At 33.2% G+C, this 19,523-nt stretch overlaps 1 protein-coding gene across 3 annotated transcripts; it reads right to left on the bottom strand.

Moving 5' to 3' along the window:
- Positions 1 to 659: 659 nt before the first annotated feature.
- CEP76 (centrosomal protein 76) lies at positions 660 to 19,490 on the bottom strand. Of its 3 annotated transcripts, none has more exons than XM_045187786.2 (12): positions 19,021 to 19,490; positions 17,820 to 17,987; positions 16,753 to 16,834; positions 15,899 to 16,123; positions 14,666 to 14,851; positions 13,190 to 13,287; positions 12,697 to 12,825; positions 8,743 to 8,931; positions 6,287 to 6,453; positions 4,854 to 5,187; positions 3,570 to 3,787; positions 660 to 2,778 (listed from the first exon to the last, which is right to left on the bottom strand). In XM_045187786.2, the coding sequence occupies exons 2-12, from the start codon at positions 17,973 to 17,975 to the stop codon at positions 2,640 to 2,642; spliced, it is 1,923 nt and encodes a 640-aa protein (XP_045043721.1). In that variant the 5' UTR covers positions 17,976 to 17,987; positions 19,021 to 19,490; the 3' UTR covers positions 660 to 2,639. The 3 variants fall into 3 exon arrangements, with proteins under 3 accessions (XP_045043721.1, XP_024436446.1, XP_045043722.1); XM_024580678.3 differs by having other exon boundaries at positions 17,820 to 17,975; XM_045187787.2 differs by having other exon boundaries at positions 14,765 to 14,851; positions 17,820 to 17,975.
- Between the last annotated feature and the right edge of the window lie 33 nt (positions 19,491 to 19,523).

Here is a 19,523-nt window from a genome sequence, read left to right as displayed (position 1 = left end):
ATAATGGAGGTAGCAAACTATAGTCTAACCTAAGCTATCTTCTTGTTTAGTAAAGCATGAAATCAGAAGTGTGAATGAGTTAGTTTAAGTAATTCATAATTCACAAATAATGTATTCTGATGGTCAGACATCTGGCACAGAATACTATTTTAGAAGCAATATTTTTTTTTGAGTTTAGAGAAAGAGAGACAGAAACATCGATTTGTTGTTCCACTTATTTATGCATTCTTGGGATGATTCTTGTATGTGCCTTGACAGGGGATTGAATCCACAACTCCAGTGTAGTAGGATGACACTCTAACCAACTGAGCTAACCAGCCAGAGCCTACGAGTAATAACATACACTTTGTTTGGCTCAAGTCTTGACTTTGTTAAGAAGTAAAAAATTGGGTTTCAAATGTGTGTACTTTCCAGAACTTACAAGTTATAGATGCATTCCTGCACATTTAAAAATGTACACTTCAATAAGGCAATTTGAGTGTTCAGTTATTTGGAACTGAATTTAATAATTTTATTCAAAAGGTTCATGCTTGAGTAATGAGGTTTCTAGGTTTCTGATATTCTTCTACTAAGTAAGTATACCTAAATATTAGATACAGAGTACTATGTAAGTGCAGATGTTGTCAAAAAGAACACGAGACATATAAAAAAATTTTATGTTTTTAATAGAAAAACTTTTATGACAGAGCTAAATACACAAGGTAAATTTAATTCTTTAAAAGAAAAATTATTATAAGTAGTGGAATTTTAGTGATAAATGCACTGAAATAACCTTTTGCAACAAACCATATTTGGAGAAAAATGTTAATTCATGTCAGATTCTATTAAAGTGCATAAAAAGTAAGTTTATTTCAGAATTTGTACTAAAGGAGCATTTATAAATACATGAAGCCCAGTCTCAATGATAGTATAGCCTTCATCTTCATATAGTCTGCCTCTTATACACGTCTCATAGTTTGTTTCACAACATGAAGTTAAAAATTCCTAAACCCTAACAAGCAATTTTTTCTATTGATAGCTTTATGAGTAATTTTGGCAACAGAATAAAAAAGTCTTAATTCCTATTTTGCTAATTTTCTAAAGTCAAATCAGTCTCACAAAAAACACCTAATTGTTGCTTTCAATGAAAATTGACAGAAGGGGGATATTTTCAGACTTTTAAAACAAGTTAAACCATAAATATTTATATTTAAAAATAAAACAAAAGGTAACTTTTAGGATATCTTTTGATTTTTAATTTGTTAGAAAACATTAAATCATCTTATTTGCAATGGCAAATTAAAATGCATAACTTGCAGAGCCAACTGGTATACAATGATTTTCTTAGTTACTTTCTTTTTTTTTTTTTTTAATCCTCACCCAAGGATATGTTTTTACTGATTTTTAGAGAAGAAAGTGAGGGGAAGAGGAAAAGAGGATAGAGAGGCAGAGACAGAGAGAGGCAGGCAGATGTGAGAGAGAAACATCAGTTGCCTCCTGTACATGCCCCAACTGGGATCAAACTGCAACCTAGCTACGTGCCCTAACTGGCAATCAAACAGGCAACCATTCTGGTGTATGGACAACACTCCAATCAAATGAGCCACCAGGCTAGGGCCAATTACTTAAGGACACTGGTAAGACCTGTGCACAGAGATGCTGAATGACAGTCAAACCTATCACTTACATTATGTAGCTTCTTATCGATAACAAAAAAGTCAAACTGCTATTCCTTTCAATGGCTTGTTCACTTGTAAAACTTGCTCAATTTTAAAACAAACATCAGCATGGAGTCAATCATGTATGCTTGTTTTTACCTGGCCACACACAATGATTCTCTGATTTATGTTAGTCATATATATACTGCTGTTTTTATCATAATGAAATAAAAACAGAAAGAAAAGATGTTTTCAGAACATGGAATTCATGATAAGGCTAGTAAGTAATGAATCCTTTGACCACAGAAAATCAGCAACAGAATGCCAAATACTAATTACAGGTAACAACTTGTCAGTACCACAACAAAAGAGTATAATAATTTTTCTAAAATACCTAATAATTTTTATAATGAATAAAATTAACAAATACTTATAAATTATTCATGTACATTCATTCATATGAGGTTTGTATTGTTATTAGCACTTGTGCTTTTCCAGTACTAGTTTTTTTCTAATCTTGCATCAAAATCTTCCCATAAATCTCTGGAAAGTCACAAATATTCCTATGGCCATGATGGAAATTGGTTGTGAGGTTAATTTCTCCTAATTTATATAAAATAATCCCATTAATCTAAGAAAAATAATGATCACATTGAGTTTACTATGGCTCAAACGCTCAGACAAATATCTTTCTGATTACTTATTAATGTAAAGAAAACTAAGTAAATTTTACATTATTTAAACTACTGAATACCTGTGAAAAAAATAGTATTTATTAAAATAGAATATACACTTAATCCATACTAAATTCCACTCAATTTTATATAACTGTTACATCCTTAATTTTTAAATACACACATAATTTCCTTTTCAAACATTACAAGTATAAACAAAACTGAAATATGACACTCAAGGCAGACTGTGATTTTTAAAGTAACTCCTAAACATATACTATCTGTAAAATCCCAATAAAACACAGGTATCCTTATAGAAATGTTAGTCCTATAACACTGAGCGATATTTACAAGCAAACATGATCCAAACAGCACATGCAGATTCAGGATAAGTAAACACTCGGACACGAACTGCCAGTCGCACTTGGTCTCCACGGCAACAGATTATTTCTTCACAGAAAGGAGACCTACAGAAGGAAGAAAATTTATTAAATTGAGAAGTACACATAGGCTTTACTTTCTTATTTCCAAGTTAGTATTTTAAATTAATTTATTATTTTTTATTTTTTTAAAGATTTTATTTATTTTAGAGATAGGACAAGGGAGGGAGAAAGAGGTAAATATCAACGTGTGGTTACCTCTCACACACCCCCAACCAAGGACCTGGTTTGCAACCCAGGCATGTGCCCTAAGAATCAAACCCGTGACCCTTTGGTTCTCAGGCTGGCATTCAATCCACTGAGGCACACCAGCCAGGGCAAATTAATTAAATTTCTTAGAAAGGAGTAAGGGAGAGAGAAACGTGAATTTGCATATTTATACATTCATTAGTTGCTTCTTGTATATGCCCTGACCGGGGACTGAACTCGCAACCTTGGCGTATCAGAACTACACTCTAACCAACTGAGCTACCCTGGCCAGGGCCATAAATCGGTATTTTAAAATCCTGTATCTGCTACCAATGGCTCCATAATTTCAAACAAGCTATTCAAGTTATGGACTATTTTCTTATAATCTAAACATTTAAAAAATTACACTAGTCAAGATCTGAGATCTTCAACCAAAATTGCACCAAAATTGCTGGGAAAACTATCCCAAACTATCAAGAGCTACATTGCAGACCTAATGAATCACAATGTGTGGCAAGGAAGTTAAGTCATTATAAAAGTTCCCCATGCGATTCTGAACTAATTTCTAAATAACTTATTTCTAAGATCCCTCCTCAAAACCATTTATGAATTCATAAATTCCATCTTACCGAAGACATGTGGCAAACGCACGCCTTGCATTTCTATACACAAAATGTATTGGGAACCCTTTAAATGTGTGACCATCAGGTACAGCCCTCCTTATGGCATCTTGAAATTCTTCATTGCCTGCAGATATACTTGTTGTACGCTCAAATTCGTAAGAAGCCAAAGCTGGTGATAAGAGATAGGAAAGCTGGTCTTCCCAAACAGTAGTGAGGCCAAGATCCTATGGCAATCAAAAGAAAAAAAGTAAATTACATGAACATTTAAAAAATCAGTATGTCCCTGGTTAGGCAGGCAACTCAGTTGGTTAGAACATTGTCCCAATACACCAAGGTTGCAGGTTTGATCCCCAGTCAGGGCACATACAATAATCAACCAAGGAATGTATAAATAAATCAAACAACAAATTGATGTTGGTCTCTCTCTCCCTTTGCCTCTCTCTAAAATCAATCAATAAAAAAAATCATGACTATTTTAAAATATGTCAAGATTTTTAAAACCTGTCCATTTTTAAACGTCCTATTAATCATAAAAATAAAAAATAAAAAACTACAGGTATCAGGCTTTACTTCTTAAAGAAAACAAAAACATTCAATATAAGGATGTTAGTGAAAGCTCCAAATTCTATACTTTTTTTAAAAAAGATTTTACGTATTTATTTTTAGAGAGGTGAAGGGAGGGAGAAAAAAAGGGAGAGAAGCAGCAATGTGTGGTTGCCTCTTGCAGACCCCACACTGGGGACTTGGCCCGCAACCCAGGCATGTGCCCTGACTTGGAATCGAACCTGCCACCCTTTGGTTCGCAGGCCAGCACTCTATCCACGGAACCACACCAGCCAGGGCAAATTCTATACTTCTTTAATATCCACTAGAAAAGATCATATAAAATAGTCCTACTATGGAAGACAGTGTCAGTAAATTTTGAGGTCACATTTTATTTAATTTTAGAGTTTAGTGAGATTGAATTTGCTCAGTTTGATTGCTTCTACCATAAAGTCAAGTGTAGGAGAGAAGTTGACAAATTGCATGTATAATTAAACTCAAACATTTACTGGGCACTTACTCTTTATTTCTAGAAGTAATAAATTCTGTTAAGTATTGGTGAATTTCTGGGTCTCAGAACTTAACTCTCATGACTTTTAAAACTATAAGCTTCATAAAGGTAGAGACTGTATTTGCTTTGTTCAGGGCTAGAATAGTGACTGGCACTATCATACACACCTCCCAAAAACTGTTTATATATAAACAAATGAACAAATGCATGAAACTACAAATTTCAGTGTTAATTACCTTCCTGTGTTCTGACACTAGTAACCTTAGCTGCATTTCTATTTCATTACTTGTTACAGAAGCATCAATTGTGGATGCACAAAGAGGTGGAAAGGGAGGAAGGGATGTTGTAGCTCCTGGAGCACACACAGATTTAATTGCTTCTTCACTCATGGGTTTCCATTTAGATTCGTCATTCAAATCAAATACACAGATTTCTACTGAGTCAGAGGACTGACAATTTCCCAGAAACATCTGATGATTGAAAACACAACCAATTGTTCGATATGGGTACAGTGGTTTGGGCTGTTCGGCAACTGGAGGTTCGTCAGGATTGGTAGATTTGTGGATGTACCTAAAAAAGATAAATCATGATTTTATATAAGAACTTAAAAATTAGGAAGGCAGCATTTTACTGAAGACACTTAATGCCCTATTTCCCAGGACTAGAGTTTTAATACTCACTTTTCCCTTCTTATATTTCTGCAATTTGATTACTCTATATTGATTACATAGCATAACTTATGATATAAAAACCAAATTTATTCCTTTAACATGAGAATATCTTCTTTGTGTATTGTTAACATGGACAACATGTATCTGAGATAATACAATTAAAATAATTTAGCTGCAGCCATGGCCTGGTAGCTCAGGTTGTTAGAACATCATCCTGAGATTCCAAGGTTGCAGGTTCAATCCCTGGCCAGGGCACCTATAAGAATCAACCAATGAATGCATAAATAAGTGGCACAACAAACAGATGTTCCTCTATCTCTCTCCCTTGCTCTCTCTCTCTCAAATTGATAAATTAAAATAATTTAGCTATATAAGATGAACTACAGTTGATCAAAATGATTATCAACTAGGAAAAAAAGAACCCAGAAAAATGAGAAGGCGGCCCAGGGCTGTGCCTTTAGGATCTCCAATATTTAAAAATAAGATAAAGAAAAACTGAGAAGAGCCAAAGTAAAAGTAATGAAACTGAAAGATAGTGCTATGAGGAAAGAGAATGTTTGAGGAAGGAAGAAGCATTTAACACTTTGAAAATCTGATGACAGGTAATAATACTAAAAAAAAATGTCCAGTGGATTCATGGACATGGAGTTGATCACATCAAATTTTCAAAAGAAATCATGATTTCAACATTTATTTTCAGGCTTAGAGATTATCATCAGAAAAAGCATATGACAATTATATAACATTAAAAGTAAATATACCATAATTTATCTTTTTTACCAACATTATGTTGGTAAAGAATATTTTCGGTGCACAAATTTTCTTAGAGTTTAATTACATAACTCTTTCAATTGAAGTAATTTTTTACATAGTCACTGAAAAGGCTGGAATAACTAAAATTAACATGTACCTTGAAGTACCACCAATATAAACAAAGAACCTATAATTTAAAACATTTCCATCTTTTTAAAATATCTTTGTGAACTTAGTTGGCAAACCTGTGTCCTGTCAAGCTCTCCCAAAAAGTGATAGTTCCATCAGTTCCACAAGTCATAACCCAAGCATGAGGTACTCCTTTTGCCTTGGTCCCAACACAGACAAAGGCTTCTAATCCATATCCAAGAAGAAGGCTGCACAGAAGGTTAGCATGATCTTCACAGTCACCCTAGAAAATGCAATGAATTAAAAAATTAAGTATCTGTTCCTTCATATCATCTCCTTGTTAAATATTTAAATACAAAATGATAATAAAAAGTATCATTAAATTTTTCACTTTTAATCATTAGCCCAGTGTTAAGCTGAAACAATAGAGATAGAAAGAGAATATATGAAATTTAGAAGAGCCTAAATTATTTTACAAAGTCAGTACTCACAAATCTAATAATCATAACATTTATACTTTAAGAGGATACACTCATATTCAAGAATTTATAAAGAATTCATACGACACAGAAAGAAAAGCAGTCAGATTTTTAAAAGGTACAACTAAGAGACACGGACAAGTTGAAAAATCATAGAGCAGGAAATGCAAATAAACAGAAAAATACACAAACTGAAAACAATGAGTTACAGTAGCTATGTATGATTATTGAAAAAATACACTGGAAAAATGAGTGGATATAACAAAATGCCAACAATGGCTATAATTAGGGTGGCTATATATAATTTTCCCTTCTACAATATTTTCTAAGTTCTCTTTGATAATGTTATATTACTTTCACAATTTAAAAAAATTATAAAAACTACAAAAAAATAACTGATATATTCTGTGAAAAAACATATTAAACAGTAAGGTTACAATTACATGAAAATATATATTTAAGCATAGAAATACAGATAATATGCAAAAGTGAAAAAAACTACTGAGTTCAGTATTAGAGTCTTTACTCCCAAAATTTTGCATTTGTGGCTCTCCACTGTTGCTTTTTATTAACTGTAATAAACAGCATTTTATAATCATTAAATTGACTTGAGAAAAATATTATATCCAACCTTTTAGACCCAGTAATTTCTATATTGAGTTTTATACTTTTTTAAAAGCCCCAACACAATACAACCAAAAATGTTCAATGCAAAAAATCATTCTCAATGATAGCAAAAAACTGGAAACAAACCTAACACAGCCAAAAGAAAACAATCCTTACAATGGGGAAATAGTTAAGTACATTTTATTTCAACTCAAAAAAACTGTATACAACCATTTAAAGACAAAGATCATAAAGACTCGCAACAAACACATAGGTAAATGTTCATAGCATAACATCAAATTATAAAGCAGGACACAAAATTTTACTTATATTGATTGTATATATGGAAGGAAAATAATACATAACAGGAAGAAAACATAAAAATATAAAAAGAAGTAATAAATTGGTAATACAATTATGGGTGAAATTTCACTTTCACCCTTGTAATCCTGTTTTTTGTGCCAGAAAAATATTTTAAATAATTTTTAAGTTTCTAATTTAAGCTGTGCTTTCTTTATAAACAAACTTAAAACAGTGAATCAAAAGAGTGATTATTTACTTTACAAAAAACCATTTATATAATAATTTTAAATACATACCATTCCTACTATGTTTGAAATAAAAAAGTTTGAATCTTTTGGAAACTATAGCTTGAGAATAAATCAAAATAATTTTGAAAAATAATATTTAACTGTTTTCAATTGTCTTTAAGACAAAATTGTTCTAATTGAAAATAAATCTCTAATATAGTTTCTTCTATTGCATGAGCATGCCTTGTGAATATCTATACCATTACACAACTTCTGACTAAACAAAATTGTTTCAAAACAATAATACAGTAAAATTTTTTTTCTGTTCTATTTCAATAGAATTGGAATGCTAAAGACAGTCTCACTTGTTCTTACATTACCAACATTTTTGGAACACATGAGATTAGGAAATATCCCATAATTACACAAATTCTTAAATATATACTTATATTCAATACTAACCAACACATCAATGAATCCAAGAATTTTTTCCATATTCATTTGTACTGACATTTTCTCTTTTTAAAAAACACATATCTAAGCAAATTTCAATACATAAATAGGAGGGGTGGGGAGAAAATGCAAACAACTATAATTGAACAACAATAAAATAATTTTTAAAAAAATACATGAATAGTACTAGAACACCACAGTACTGGTCCTGGTGCTCTCACTCACTGTTTACCTCTATATCTTGATTTCTGACCTAATAGTACTTGTAGATTCCTACCTCACAGAAATCACATTACATTAAATAAGAAACTACACAAGAAAATAAAGATGCTAAGTTTTTTTCTTTATGTATTGACATTTAAATGTTAAGAAAAATGGTAAAAAGACTAACTTGTTAAAATTGATAATATGTACATTTTTTCTGCTAATTCTTTTACAAATACACCATAAATTCACAGTAATTATGATGTACTGCTTTTTAATGCTATTATGTGTATAGGATACCTTGTTTCTACAGAGAAAGGCCAGCAGAGTGCACCACTGTTCCTGTTTACCTCCTCCTCCGATAACAGGGGCTCTTTCATAACCAAGGACATTTACGAATCTTGCTGCTTGCCTTGGGGTATCCAGAAGCCGCCCAGCTCGAAGTGGTTTAACATAGGAACAGACTGGTCTATTTATCCCATTTTCATCCTGGAGGAAGAGGGGGAAAACATCTGTAATAAAAGATTAATCATTTCCAATTTTAACGTCTTTTCTTAGAGTACATTAACTGTGTGTTAAAACAATTCTGGATAACAGAGTGATGGATTACCTTGCATCCAGCACTAGGATGCTGAGTGCTATGCATACAATTTCTCTTTAAATGCTCATAACATCTCTGTTACTTTCATTTCATAGATGAAACTGAAGCTACAGCCATTATGCAACAGGGCCAGGATTCAACTACTGAGCTAACTCCAAAGAACATGAACTATCATATAATCCATCAATCCCACTCCTGGATATATATCCAAAGTAACTGAAATCGGTATCTCAAAGAGATATTTGCACACCGAAGTTCTCCACAGCATTATTCACAATAGCCAAGATATGTAAACAACCAACATGTCCTTCAATGAATGAATAAAGAAAATGTGGTACATATACACACACTAGAATATTATTCACTAGTGAAAAAGGAGGAATTCTTGCCATTTGCAATATGGATGAACCTGAGGGCATTATAATAAGTGAAATAAGCCAGACAGAAAAAGACACACATTGTATGGTATCACTTACATGTGGAATCTTAAAAAAAAGCTTAGTTCACAGAAACGGTAGTTGGGGAAAGGAAAATGGGTGATGTAGGTCAAAAGGTACAAATTTTCAGGTATACTTTTCTCAGCACACACACAAAAAAGTTAACTATGTAAGGTGATGGATGTGTTCATTATGATCACATTGTATATTTTAAATATATGCCATATGTTTGTCATTTATTCTACCATAAAGTTAAAAAAATCCTCTAAAAAAAGATAAGCAGGTGGGTGGGGGATAGAAAGGAGATATAAGCCAAAGTATTCTTTCATATTATCATACATAATTTAGTAACAGTAACTGACAAAAGTAACAGAAGTAACAGTAACTTCTAATTAGCTGAAAAAACAATAATCAGAGCTCATTTTTAAGTTGTTTCTACCTGGAGACACACAGGAAACAATGATTTGTTAACCAAGTCAACTGAAAGCAAAGTTTTGAAAATAGTTTTAGAAAACATCTTACATTTTAAATATAGGATGTATCCTAGCACTTGAACTGAATACTATGGATACAAGAATCTCTGATGACTATTCACCACTGTGCTATTAGAGTCAATATTACCAAAGCACTTATTTTCCTTAATTTCGTGATTACTGAGATGATAAACTCAAAAGGCCATTTTTTATTTAAAGTTTAGAGATGATTTAAAACTGTTATGGCAAGGCTCTTGAAAAATACAACCTAGCTCAGCCAATAGAAACACCACTTGTTTGAATTAGCAGAACCACTGATGTCTTTCTACACCACAATAACATCATTTTCCCAATATAATCATTATTATTTATATTTGATTATGGTAAGATCATGAATTTTTATATGATGCAGAGCAAAATGACTAATATGATTTCTACTCATACTGTTAATTCTAAAAGGCACTGATTTTTCCCCCCAGTCCTCTCTCACCCCATTACTCTAACACCTTCATGGTGGTTTCTTACTCTCCATTGCTCTTTGCTATCTTAGGAGTTAGAAATAGAGACAAAATGAAGGGATCAACTAGAACAGCTGAAATAGGACAAGGTAAGAACCAAGGACAGGTAAGGAAACTAAGAACTGAGAAAGGAGAAGAAATGGGATTTAGGCAGAGAGCATTTGAAAGCACTGATTTAAAAAAAAAAAAAACACTGAAGAGGACACTGAAGCAACTCAAGCTCCAGTCAGGGTCCTCTACCCTTTTCTCTGTGATTCTCTAAGAAGGCACTGTTTTTTAAAATAGAAAATCATGATTCTAATTTTGGAGGGAATTAAGATAACTATTACTTGGACTTCTTTTTACATTAATTCAACATTACTAATAACCTAGTGTAGTAAGAGAATATTAAGTCCTAAAATCACAATCTGAACATCAAAAGGATAGCCTCAATATTCAAGTGATTTGTAATATTTTCTTAAAACTAAATGGTCTTAAGGTCAATTTCTGTAACTTATTTAATTTTTGCACAGAAAAATGTAAAAACTATCATTAAAAGAACAACAGATTATTAAGTACAATACCCCTGGGCATTCTATAGATGTTTGGTTAGGATAAAGGTGATTAATTTAGTTCCTACGTGGGCCAGTTTGTCCTATTCTTACAACTCCACTAACAGGAAAGAAAGGAATGAAAATGTAAAAAATGGATGCATTTGCCCTAAGCCAGTCATCAACAGCAGCACCTTGGAATACAAGATATACCATTATTTATTTCATTATAGAAATATTTCCAATATTACCTAAATATGCCCCCATAAACTACTTAAATATCTTGAAATTTTCAGTATTTTAAACTCTAAACCTGTACTGTCCAAAAGAATTCCACTAACCATATATGGCTATTTAAATTTTAATTAATCAAATTTTAAATTTAGTTCTTTAATCATGTTAGCCACATTTTGTGTGTTCAATAGGCATACATGGCTAGGGGTACCACATTGGACAGCACAGATATAGAACATTTCTATCAATGCAGAAAGTTCTACTGGGCAGAGTTGTTGTTGTATACTATTCCCTCTTGTGCATGGAAGCACTGGAAATTCATTTTCATACTATGTATAACAATTTTTATTTGAAACTATAGTTTTTGAAATTAGATTGGTGCCTTAAATTACTGTTGTTCCTAATTTCATATCCAGCCAAATATAGAAAGAAGCAGCAAGAAATACTACTGGGAAAGGAACCTAAATAAGATAAACATTTACTCTGTATTTATGGAAAGAGTAAAAACTAAAGAGCAGTAGTTGCAACTGCAATTTAATAGTTTGCCACAACTGAGTTGCTGTTTGAACTTAGAAGACTCTTCACTTCTCTATCCTTCATACTGTTTGCAAAAAGTAGCAATGCCTGACCACTTGACAATTTCATATGTTTAACATGAGACTTAATAACCTATTTATAGGGTTCAAATCTTCTTACAATGAATTCTGAGACAGGAACTTCAGTATTATTTCCTAAAAGATAACCTCAGTTCCTCGATTCCTTTAACTGCATATCCCATCCTTTCCCTCCTCCTCTTTCATTTGCCATTTCTCTAATTTATCTACCTCCTCCACTCCCCGTACCACCCTAGTCCTCTCTGATCCAATGCTACATGTTAATAAACAACCTAACGTCAGACTAAACAGACAGCAGGGAACCGGTTATATTTTGACTGGTTTCCTCTTTGCCCTTGTCCTAATATCACTGATACCTTGTCTGCCCAGTCATTGAATGTATGGATAATGTTATTGTAAGGTCAAAAGCCATTTTCCTAATTTCCACCACTAGTCAACTAGAGTCCCCAACTCCTAAGCTCCTCATCTAAAAATTAAACCACTTTTATTCTGTCCTAAAAATCTACAGAATGTAGACCAAAGTTAGACAAATACATATTAATCTATGTAATTAATACTAACTATCAATCAAGGACACAAAGTTAAGCAAAAGGGTTTTCAACTATAAACAAAATATATTCAAAAAGGGCTTAAGAAAACAGTTAAAAATGAAAAGCAAAATAAAACAGATCGTGTATCACTCACCTACTCAGAAAAAGAAAGTATTACAAAATTAGCATTCTATTTTACAAATAGATCTTCATTTTTCTAGAATACATTTTAAAAAATTCAAGTTAAATAAAATGTATATAAACAAACCGTAAATATCAAATACAACTATGAATCTTTTCTAATACAATTTACAAACCTGAGCAAAAATCTTAACCAGCCGTGAGTTGTGTGAGGGTCGAATTTGCAAATATTCTCTCCACCACTGCTTAGCATATACAAGAAATAATCGCTCTTTCTCCGCAGTTTTCTGACGTTCCAAAGCAAGCTTGAAATTTAAAAAATATTCAATTTCTATTCATTCTCAATTACTATAAAATATGTAACAAATCTATGCACTTCTCTCCATCTCCACCACCAACCTAATCTACGCCACCATTATCTTATCTATAAGAGACTCCTGACTGACTTCCCTATTTCTTCACTTCCCGAAATACAACCCAGTCTCCATACAATAGTTACAGTGATCTTTTTCTCCCAAGGCATTTTAAAATATTGAATTTTATTGTCGTTCTCTTGCTTAAAACTAATAAATTGTAATTTTCTACAAAAAGAGTGTTTTCTAGGATCAACAGATAAATATACTACTATGAAAACACATACACAAAGACAAGAAATTCAGGATTATTTACCTGTGTGTTCACTACTTCTTGAGATAATGTTTGATTGAGTGGTGGGTACATCTCAAGTTTTATATTTAAAATTCCCACAGAAACTTTTGATTCTGTGCCTATAAATGTAAGTAAATATTTAGAACTTTAGGTTTTAATACTATATACATTTAGTCTACCAAAGTCTAATCAAAATAATTAAAGCATTTTGTGCTTTACCATTTATATGGAATAAAGATAATATTCAACATCACCTTTAATATTCATATTAAAAATAAACAAAATCAAATTCGTTTTTATAGGGTACAAAGCCCTTCATCTAATTTTAAGGAGATTATCTAGTTTCTTAGGTTCCTAATCACATTTTAAGGGACTTTTCACACCTAAAGGATTTGGAAACCTTTATTTTTATCTTAATTAAATATATATAACCAACCAGACATATTTAAAACCAGAGTCAAAACAACTGTTAATATCTCATTCTCAGAAAATATTTATACTTTGTCACATACAGTAATTCCCATTTATCCCTTCCATTTTTCACATCACATGTGAGTACAAATTTTTAATCCATACCTGTATTTAAAGATTTAGAAAACAAATATACTTCCCAAAACAATTTAGTATTTCTTTGGTGAGCCAGAATATGTTTCCTCATGGGTCATTAGTTTACACATCATGTTAGGTCTATCGTGAAAACAAATAATGGGTATCGCATTTGAAAATAAGCATCCTACATAAAACTTTTTTCTCTACTTTCTATTTAAGGAAAAACACACTCAGGATCTGACTTTTGAAAATCTAAATTACTAAAGCTACACTGTCCAGTGGCCAGATTTAATAGTGTGATTAAATTTCAATATCAAGAACTTCCATTATGTTAAGGATAAAACACTGGCAGCTTTTACTTTTTCAATGTACTAGTAAACATGTATTACAAGTCCAAGGAGACAATGGTCAATAAGATAGGCACCATCTCTGTCCTCAAAGCACTATTTATTGATATTGACATTTAGCAAGTTAGCACCTCTTTGAGTACCACTTTTCCACATGTAAAAGGGTCAGAGAAAACCTACCATAAGAACAGGTGCTGCAGGAAGCTACAGGTACTAACGGGAATGCACTATATCCTGGGGTGTGCTGGAATGGAGATATTTTGTATATGCATGCATGCATGTAGTATGTAGAATCTTAATCTTCTCTATAGCCTTATATATAATCAAATAAGCTTGAAAAAGAAAATTCCTCAAAATTTCTATATCCATTTCCTAGGAAAGAAATTTTCTCTAAGACAAGGCCAAAATGATTGTAAAGTTCTGCACTCATACTATTCTACAAGACATTTCCCAAGACTATAATATTGGAGTCCAGTTGTAATTCTAAAGAAATTCTTCTACATTTTTGCCTCTTGGTTTATAAAAGCATTTTAAAAATATAAAGTATGTTTATAAACAAACTAGGGCTATAAAAATATAACAGTGATATTAATCATCATACCTACACCCATAAGTTCCACAGTAAGATTAGTCACTCCATTTTCTGAGCCCAAAACTGATCGCCATTCAAGAAAATAGGATGCTACTAAAGTGGTCTCACCAAATATATCTGTTTTGATTAGCACCATATGAATTGGATCACTTATTGATAACATTGTTGTAGAATCAGCCATTCTAGTTCCATCACCTAGCAATAGAAACCAAAAAAAATAACACCACATTATATATTGTTAGGCCAAAATAAAAGTATTATTAATAAGCTTTATAAAAAACAAATAGAATAATCTGGTATAATGTCTCAGAGAGTATGTGATGAAGTGGGAATAAAAGTACAGTCCAATTTCTCATAGCTTTTAAGAGGACTGGAAGAACTGTGATGAATTATTTTGTTAATTAATGCATATTGGTGTTTTCTGATGTCTACGATGTCTACTCATTAAAAGTACTTACTAAACTATAAGCTACTACAGTAATTCAAATATGTCAACATTAATTCCAAAAATTCTTTTATGACTAAAACTCAGAAATAATAACTGTATTATCTACCCATAACTGAAAGATCCAGCACCTTGGACCTAGCAATTTAAGCCATTAACTGCTTTATTAGGGTAACATTTTTCTCCAGGGGAAAAAAATAATAAATTTTAGTACTGCTAAATGCAGTACTAAAATTCTGAAGGCATAATTCTACAACTTTGCTAAGTTTACAAATACATTATAAAAATTTCTACATTGACAAAAATGTACATAATACCTTTATAGGAAGAAACAGTGTAAAACAATTACAGGAATCATATATCATAATTTTAAAGATCCAAAAATGAGTTACAGATTCACATTTAAACTTTGATTTTCAAAAGTTACATAATATCATAAATATAGCCCATCTTTCATAAATGAGAAGGATCATGTCTCATTCTCCATTATGTCCCCAGGACTTACCTAGCATAGCACCATGTACCTAATATGTATTTAAATGTTTATTACTAAACAGTCAACCATTAAAACAGTCAAAAAATAATCTTCAGGGAAAATTAATCAGCAGAAAAACAAAGCAAGAAGGTGGTTAGAAGCAGTTTATATAGAAAGGAGCAGCGGGAAAAAAATGAAACAAAAGGATAGGGAGGAAGATTCACCCATTATAAATCTCTCCTTACAGCAAGAGTTATTGTTGTTCTATAATAAAACCTCACAGATTTACTCAATTAAATGACAATTCATTACTGCTCCTTACCTAAGCTTTCTCTGTGTACTTCAAGTAAAAAACCATCATGAAAATCTGGTTCACAGGCACATGGAACAGGTTTAGAACGAAAACGTTGGTTTCGAAAATGCAAACATAAAGTAAAGGTTGAACAAACTTGTCCTGGTAAAGGCTCAGGTTCTTGCAGATGTTCCAAGAAAGCTTTTCCACCCAAAACCTGAAGGTAAAGATACCTCCGTGTTGGATCAATATTAGCTGTAAAGTGTAGCAATATATATGAGGAAACTGCCAAATAACTTACGAAATGTGATCAAGACAATAGGAAATAACAATTTGACAGAAATATTTGATAAAACTAAAGACTAGGGAAAAAAAACTAAAAAGTAACACAATTACTATATACCAGGACCATTTGCACCCAGGGAAGAAAACATACATAATATGATACTTTTTTCTGAGTTTCTATTCTGGCTATTTTCTCCAGCTAGAAAGGAGTCAGAGCCAAGGTTTAGGATACCTTTACTGTTAGTTGCTTATCCAACATTCCTTCACTTCCACAGACCAACTCAGACAATATTCTTGACTCAGCAAAGTGTACTTGTGAGATAATTACCTTACATTAAAAAAAAAGGCTAAACAATTTTTATAAAATGTATTATTAAAACACAAGAAACAGGTGGTCCTGTTTTTGCTTCCACTGTGCTATATGTTAAATCTCCTGATAAACACTTCATGTAAAATAGAATCTAAGTTCTTTGGATGATTATTCACAAAAATCTATGTATTCTTTCTGGGGGGAAAAAAATTGAAATGTTTTCTATCAAATACCAAACACTACAGCACATCTATCCACAACTAAATTAATGTTGAAAAAAAAAACATACTTTTTTTTAATAACGTTGATTGTCTATCAGTAACGCAAACTGATTGTTTTGGAGAGGGAGGGAGTTCTTGATCGACATTGTCCTGGAAAGGCAGACAGAAAATCAAAACAAATTAGAAAACAAAAATTATAGTTAAGCAAGAAAATGCCAATAATGGAACTAAGAACTGAACCAAAAGTAAATAGGATAAACCCCCTCAAAAGACCCCTATTTTCCTCACATAATTAAAATAATGAAAAGCCTGCAAGAGATGATGCAACTGGTTACTCCTAAAGTCTAACATTAAGAAATAAACCTGTGTTGAAGCAATGTTCACAGAATGTTAAAAACAAATCCCTAATACCTGAAACAAGGTTAAACTTTTTCTAAACCTTATATAACATTTAGCTTATGTCTCACCATGAACTGATTTTTAAAAAGGAAGTAACATTCACACAGCAAAACTCTTATTAGGTCAATTTTTATACCAAATGGGTTTACAAACCTCAAAAACCAAAAAAGGATGCTGTATTAAAATACTTACTCCCTGGTGTTTTATGAAGTCCATCTAATTTTTACATTATACTACCCAGTATTGAGGTCACAGTTTCTCATTATTGCCTCATTTTCAAAAGAAGGCCTACTTACTAATTTGTGCACTCATCCCACTATTGACCTATTTGTATTAAAAGATTGGAAGGTTCTTATAGTTATTTTCTAAAATTGATAATTTCTTAATCACAGAGAATATTGTCCCAAAAAAGTGTTTATTTTAAAAATAAGACTAATCTTAAAAAATTATAGAATATTATTAAAAATGAACTAGGTTATGAGGAACTAATTTCACTAAAATATATACTTAAAGTTTCACACCTGGAGAATAACAAGAGAAAAATTCTGTCATTGTAGAGAGAAATATATAGAACTCCAATTTCACTGATACATAATCCTACTTGTTATATTAGCTTGTACTTTAAACAAGGATATTACTAGACAAAATGGTCTTATTTTAAAGTGGTTTTACTGAAAGCAGAGGCTCCCCCAAACATATTTATACTGTCAAATTTTTCCCCTAAAGGATTACTCACAGTAACAAAATTCAGTTCTTTCATCACATCATCAATGATTCCCCGACGTCTAAGAGCTTTGATCAAATCTTCTGATGATAATTGTTGTTGATCAGGAGCTAATTCTTCCCGTATTGTCTCCGCAAGAATTTCTCTTATTCTGCCATGGACATCCATCTATGTAGAAAACTTGCATTACAATTTACAATATTACAAGGTAGTCAAATACTGCCACTTGGTAAATTTCTTTCTAAACCACTGACAAAAAAAACAAACAAACAAAAACAATGGCAGAGTACATAGACTCAATTCAGGAAGGCTTCTCCAGCTAACAGTAAATGTAAAATGGTTATCAGGATTCAATGAGAATAAAGGTAGCTTCTTAAAAGGAAAAAAAGGAACAATAAAATTTAAGACAAAAAAATTTTAGTACAAATTCTAGAAATAATCCCTACTGGTTATGTAGTACCTTTGTTACAATTTTCCCACAAATAACAACCAAAGTAATCTTTTGAGAGAGTATAGTAGCAAAAGGGCACAGACCTATAGGCTGCGATCAAAGTGTGAACTTCAGCTTTCAACTTATTAGATGTGACCTAGATTTATTTTCCCTTTATGACCTGGAAAAAGGAGTGCCCTGTCAAGATGCTAAATAGCACAAAGCTTGGCATACAAGTACACAATAAACAGTAGCTTTTATTACTTCATCTTATTGCATTCCGTTGAGCACCTCAAAGGCACAATGTTCTTCTTGAGCTCTGAAGTATCACAAATACTTTCATTACAAATCTTTTAGTAATTTCTTGCATGACTTCTTGGTTCAACATCAATTCAACATCAATGACATCCCAAGTTTCACCATTAAGTAATTCCAATTCCTGACCTCTGAATATAAATCTGCTCCAAACACAACTTATACTCGATTTGACTTCCAGAAATCGCTGGATAAACGATACATTTTCACAACTGTCTTATAATACTATCGCCGTCCTCAGACTCTTTCTATCACTTTATTCTGGGCTTGTTCTTTAATCGAGGCTAGTAAGTCCCTCCTCTGGCTTCAAACCCGAAGCTTTGCCCATCCCGCGCTCGGCATATCTTAGCCTTTGCTCCAGTCCCCGGCCAGCCGGTGCCATGGTCGGCCGGGAGAAAGGAGTAAGTGTCCTGTGGGCTGGACACCCGGGGCCACAGGGCGGGTAGAAGAGTGCCCGCGGCCCCTCACCTTGCTCAGCTGCTGGTGGATGAGCTGCTTTAGCTCGGAGGCTTTCTCCGGAGGCAGCGACATGCTGGGGCCGGCGCTTCGCAGCTTATTTTCTCCGCTTCAGGAGCCACAACCGCGTGGCCGGCCCGCCCAGGAGCGTTAGTCGCTGCTGAGCACAAAGCCGGCGCGACCGCAGACTGGCTCAGCTCCCCGGGGACGCGGCGCAGCGTCAGGGGAGGAACCTAACGGAAACCGAGGCTGCAGCAGCCGCAGTCGGTGCCCAACTGTTCTTTTGAAACGACACACGATTAGGCCTCGGGGCTGTCCGCAGCCCCGCCTGATCACATCCACCTGCCGCTCCCCCTCTCTCAGGGTCCCCACTGAGAGACTTCAGCGCCCCCCAATCCATTGTCAATATCTTCGGAAAGGCTATCCGCTCCCATATCTCCCTTCCTCGCCGAACCTTTCTGCCCTCCCGACCGGCAGGTAGCTACACAGGTTCCTCAGGACCTCACGCCGAGGGA

The sequence above is a fragment of the Desmodus rotundus genome, chromosome 10 (genome assembly GCF_022682495.2).
Source record: "Desmodus rotundus isolate HL8 chromosome 10, HLdesRot8A.1, whole genome shotgun sequence".
NCBI lineage: Eukaryota > Metazoa > Chordata > Mammalia > Chiroptera > Phyllostomidae > Desmodus > Desmodus rotundus.
This window is presented reverse-complemented; position numbering and strand designations above follow the sequence as displayed.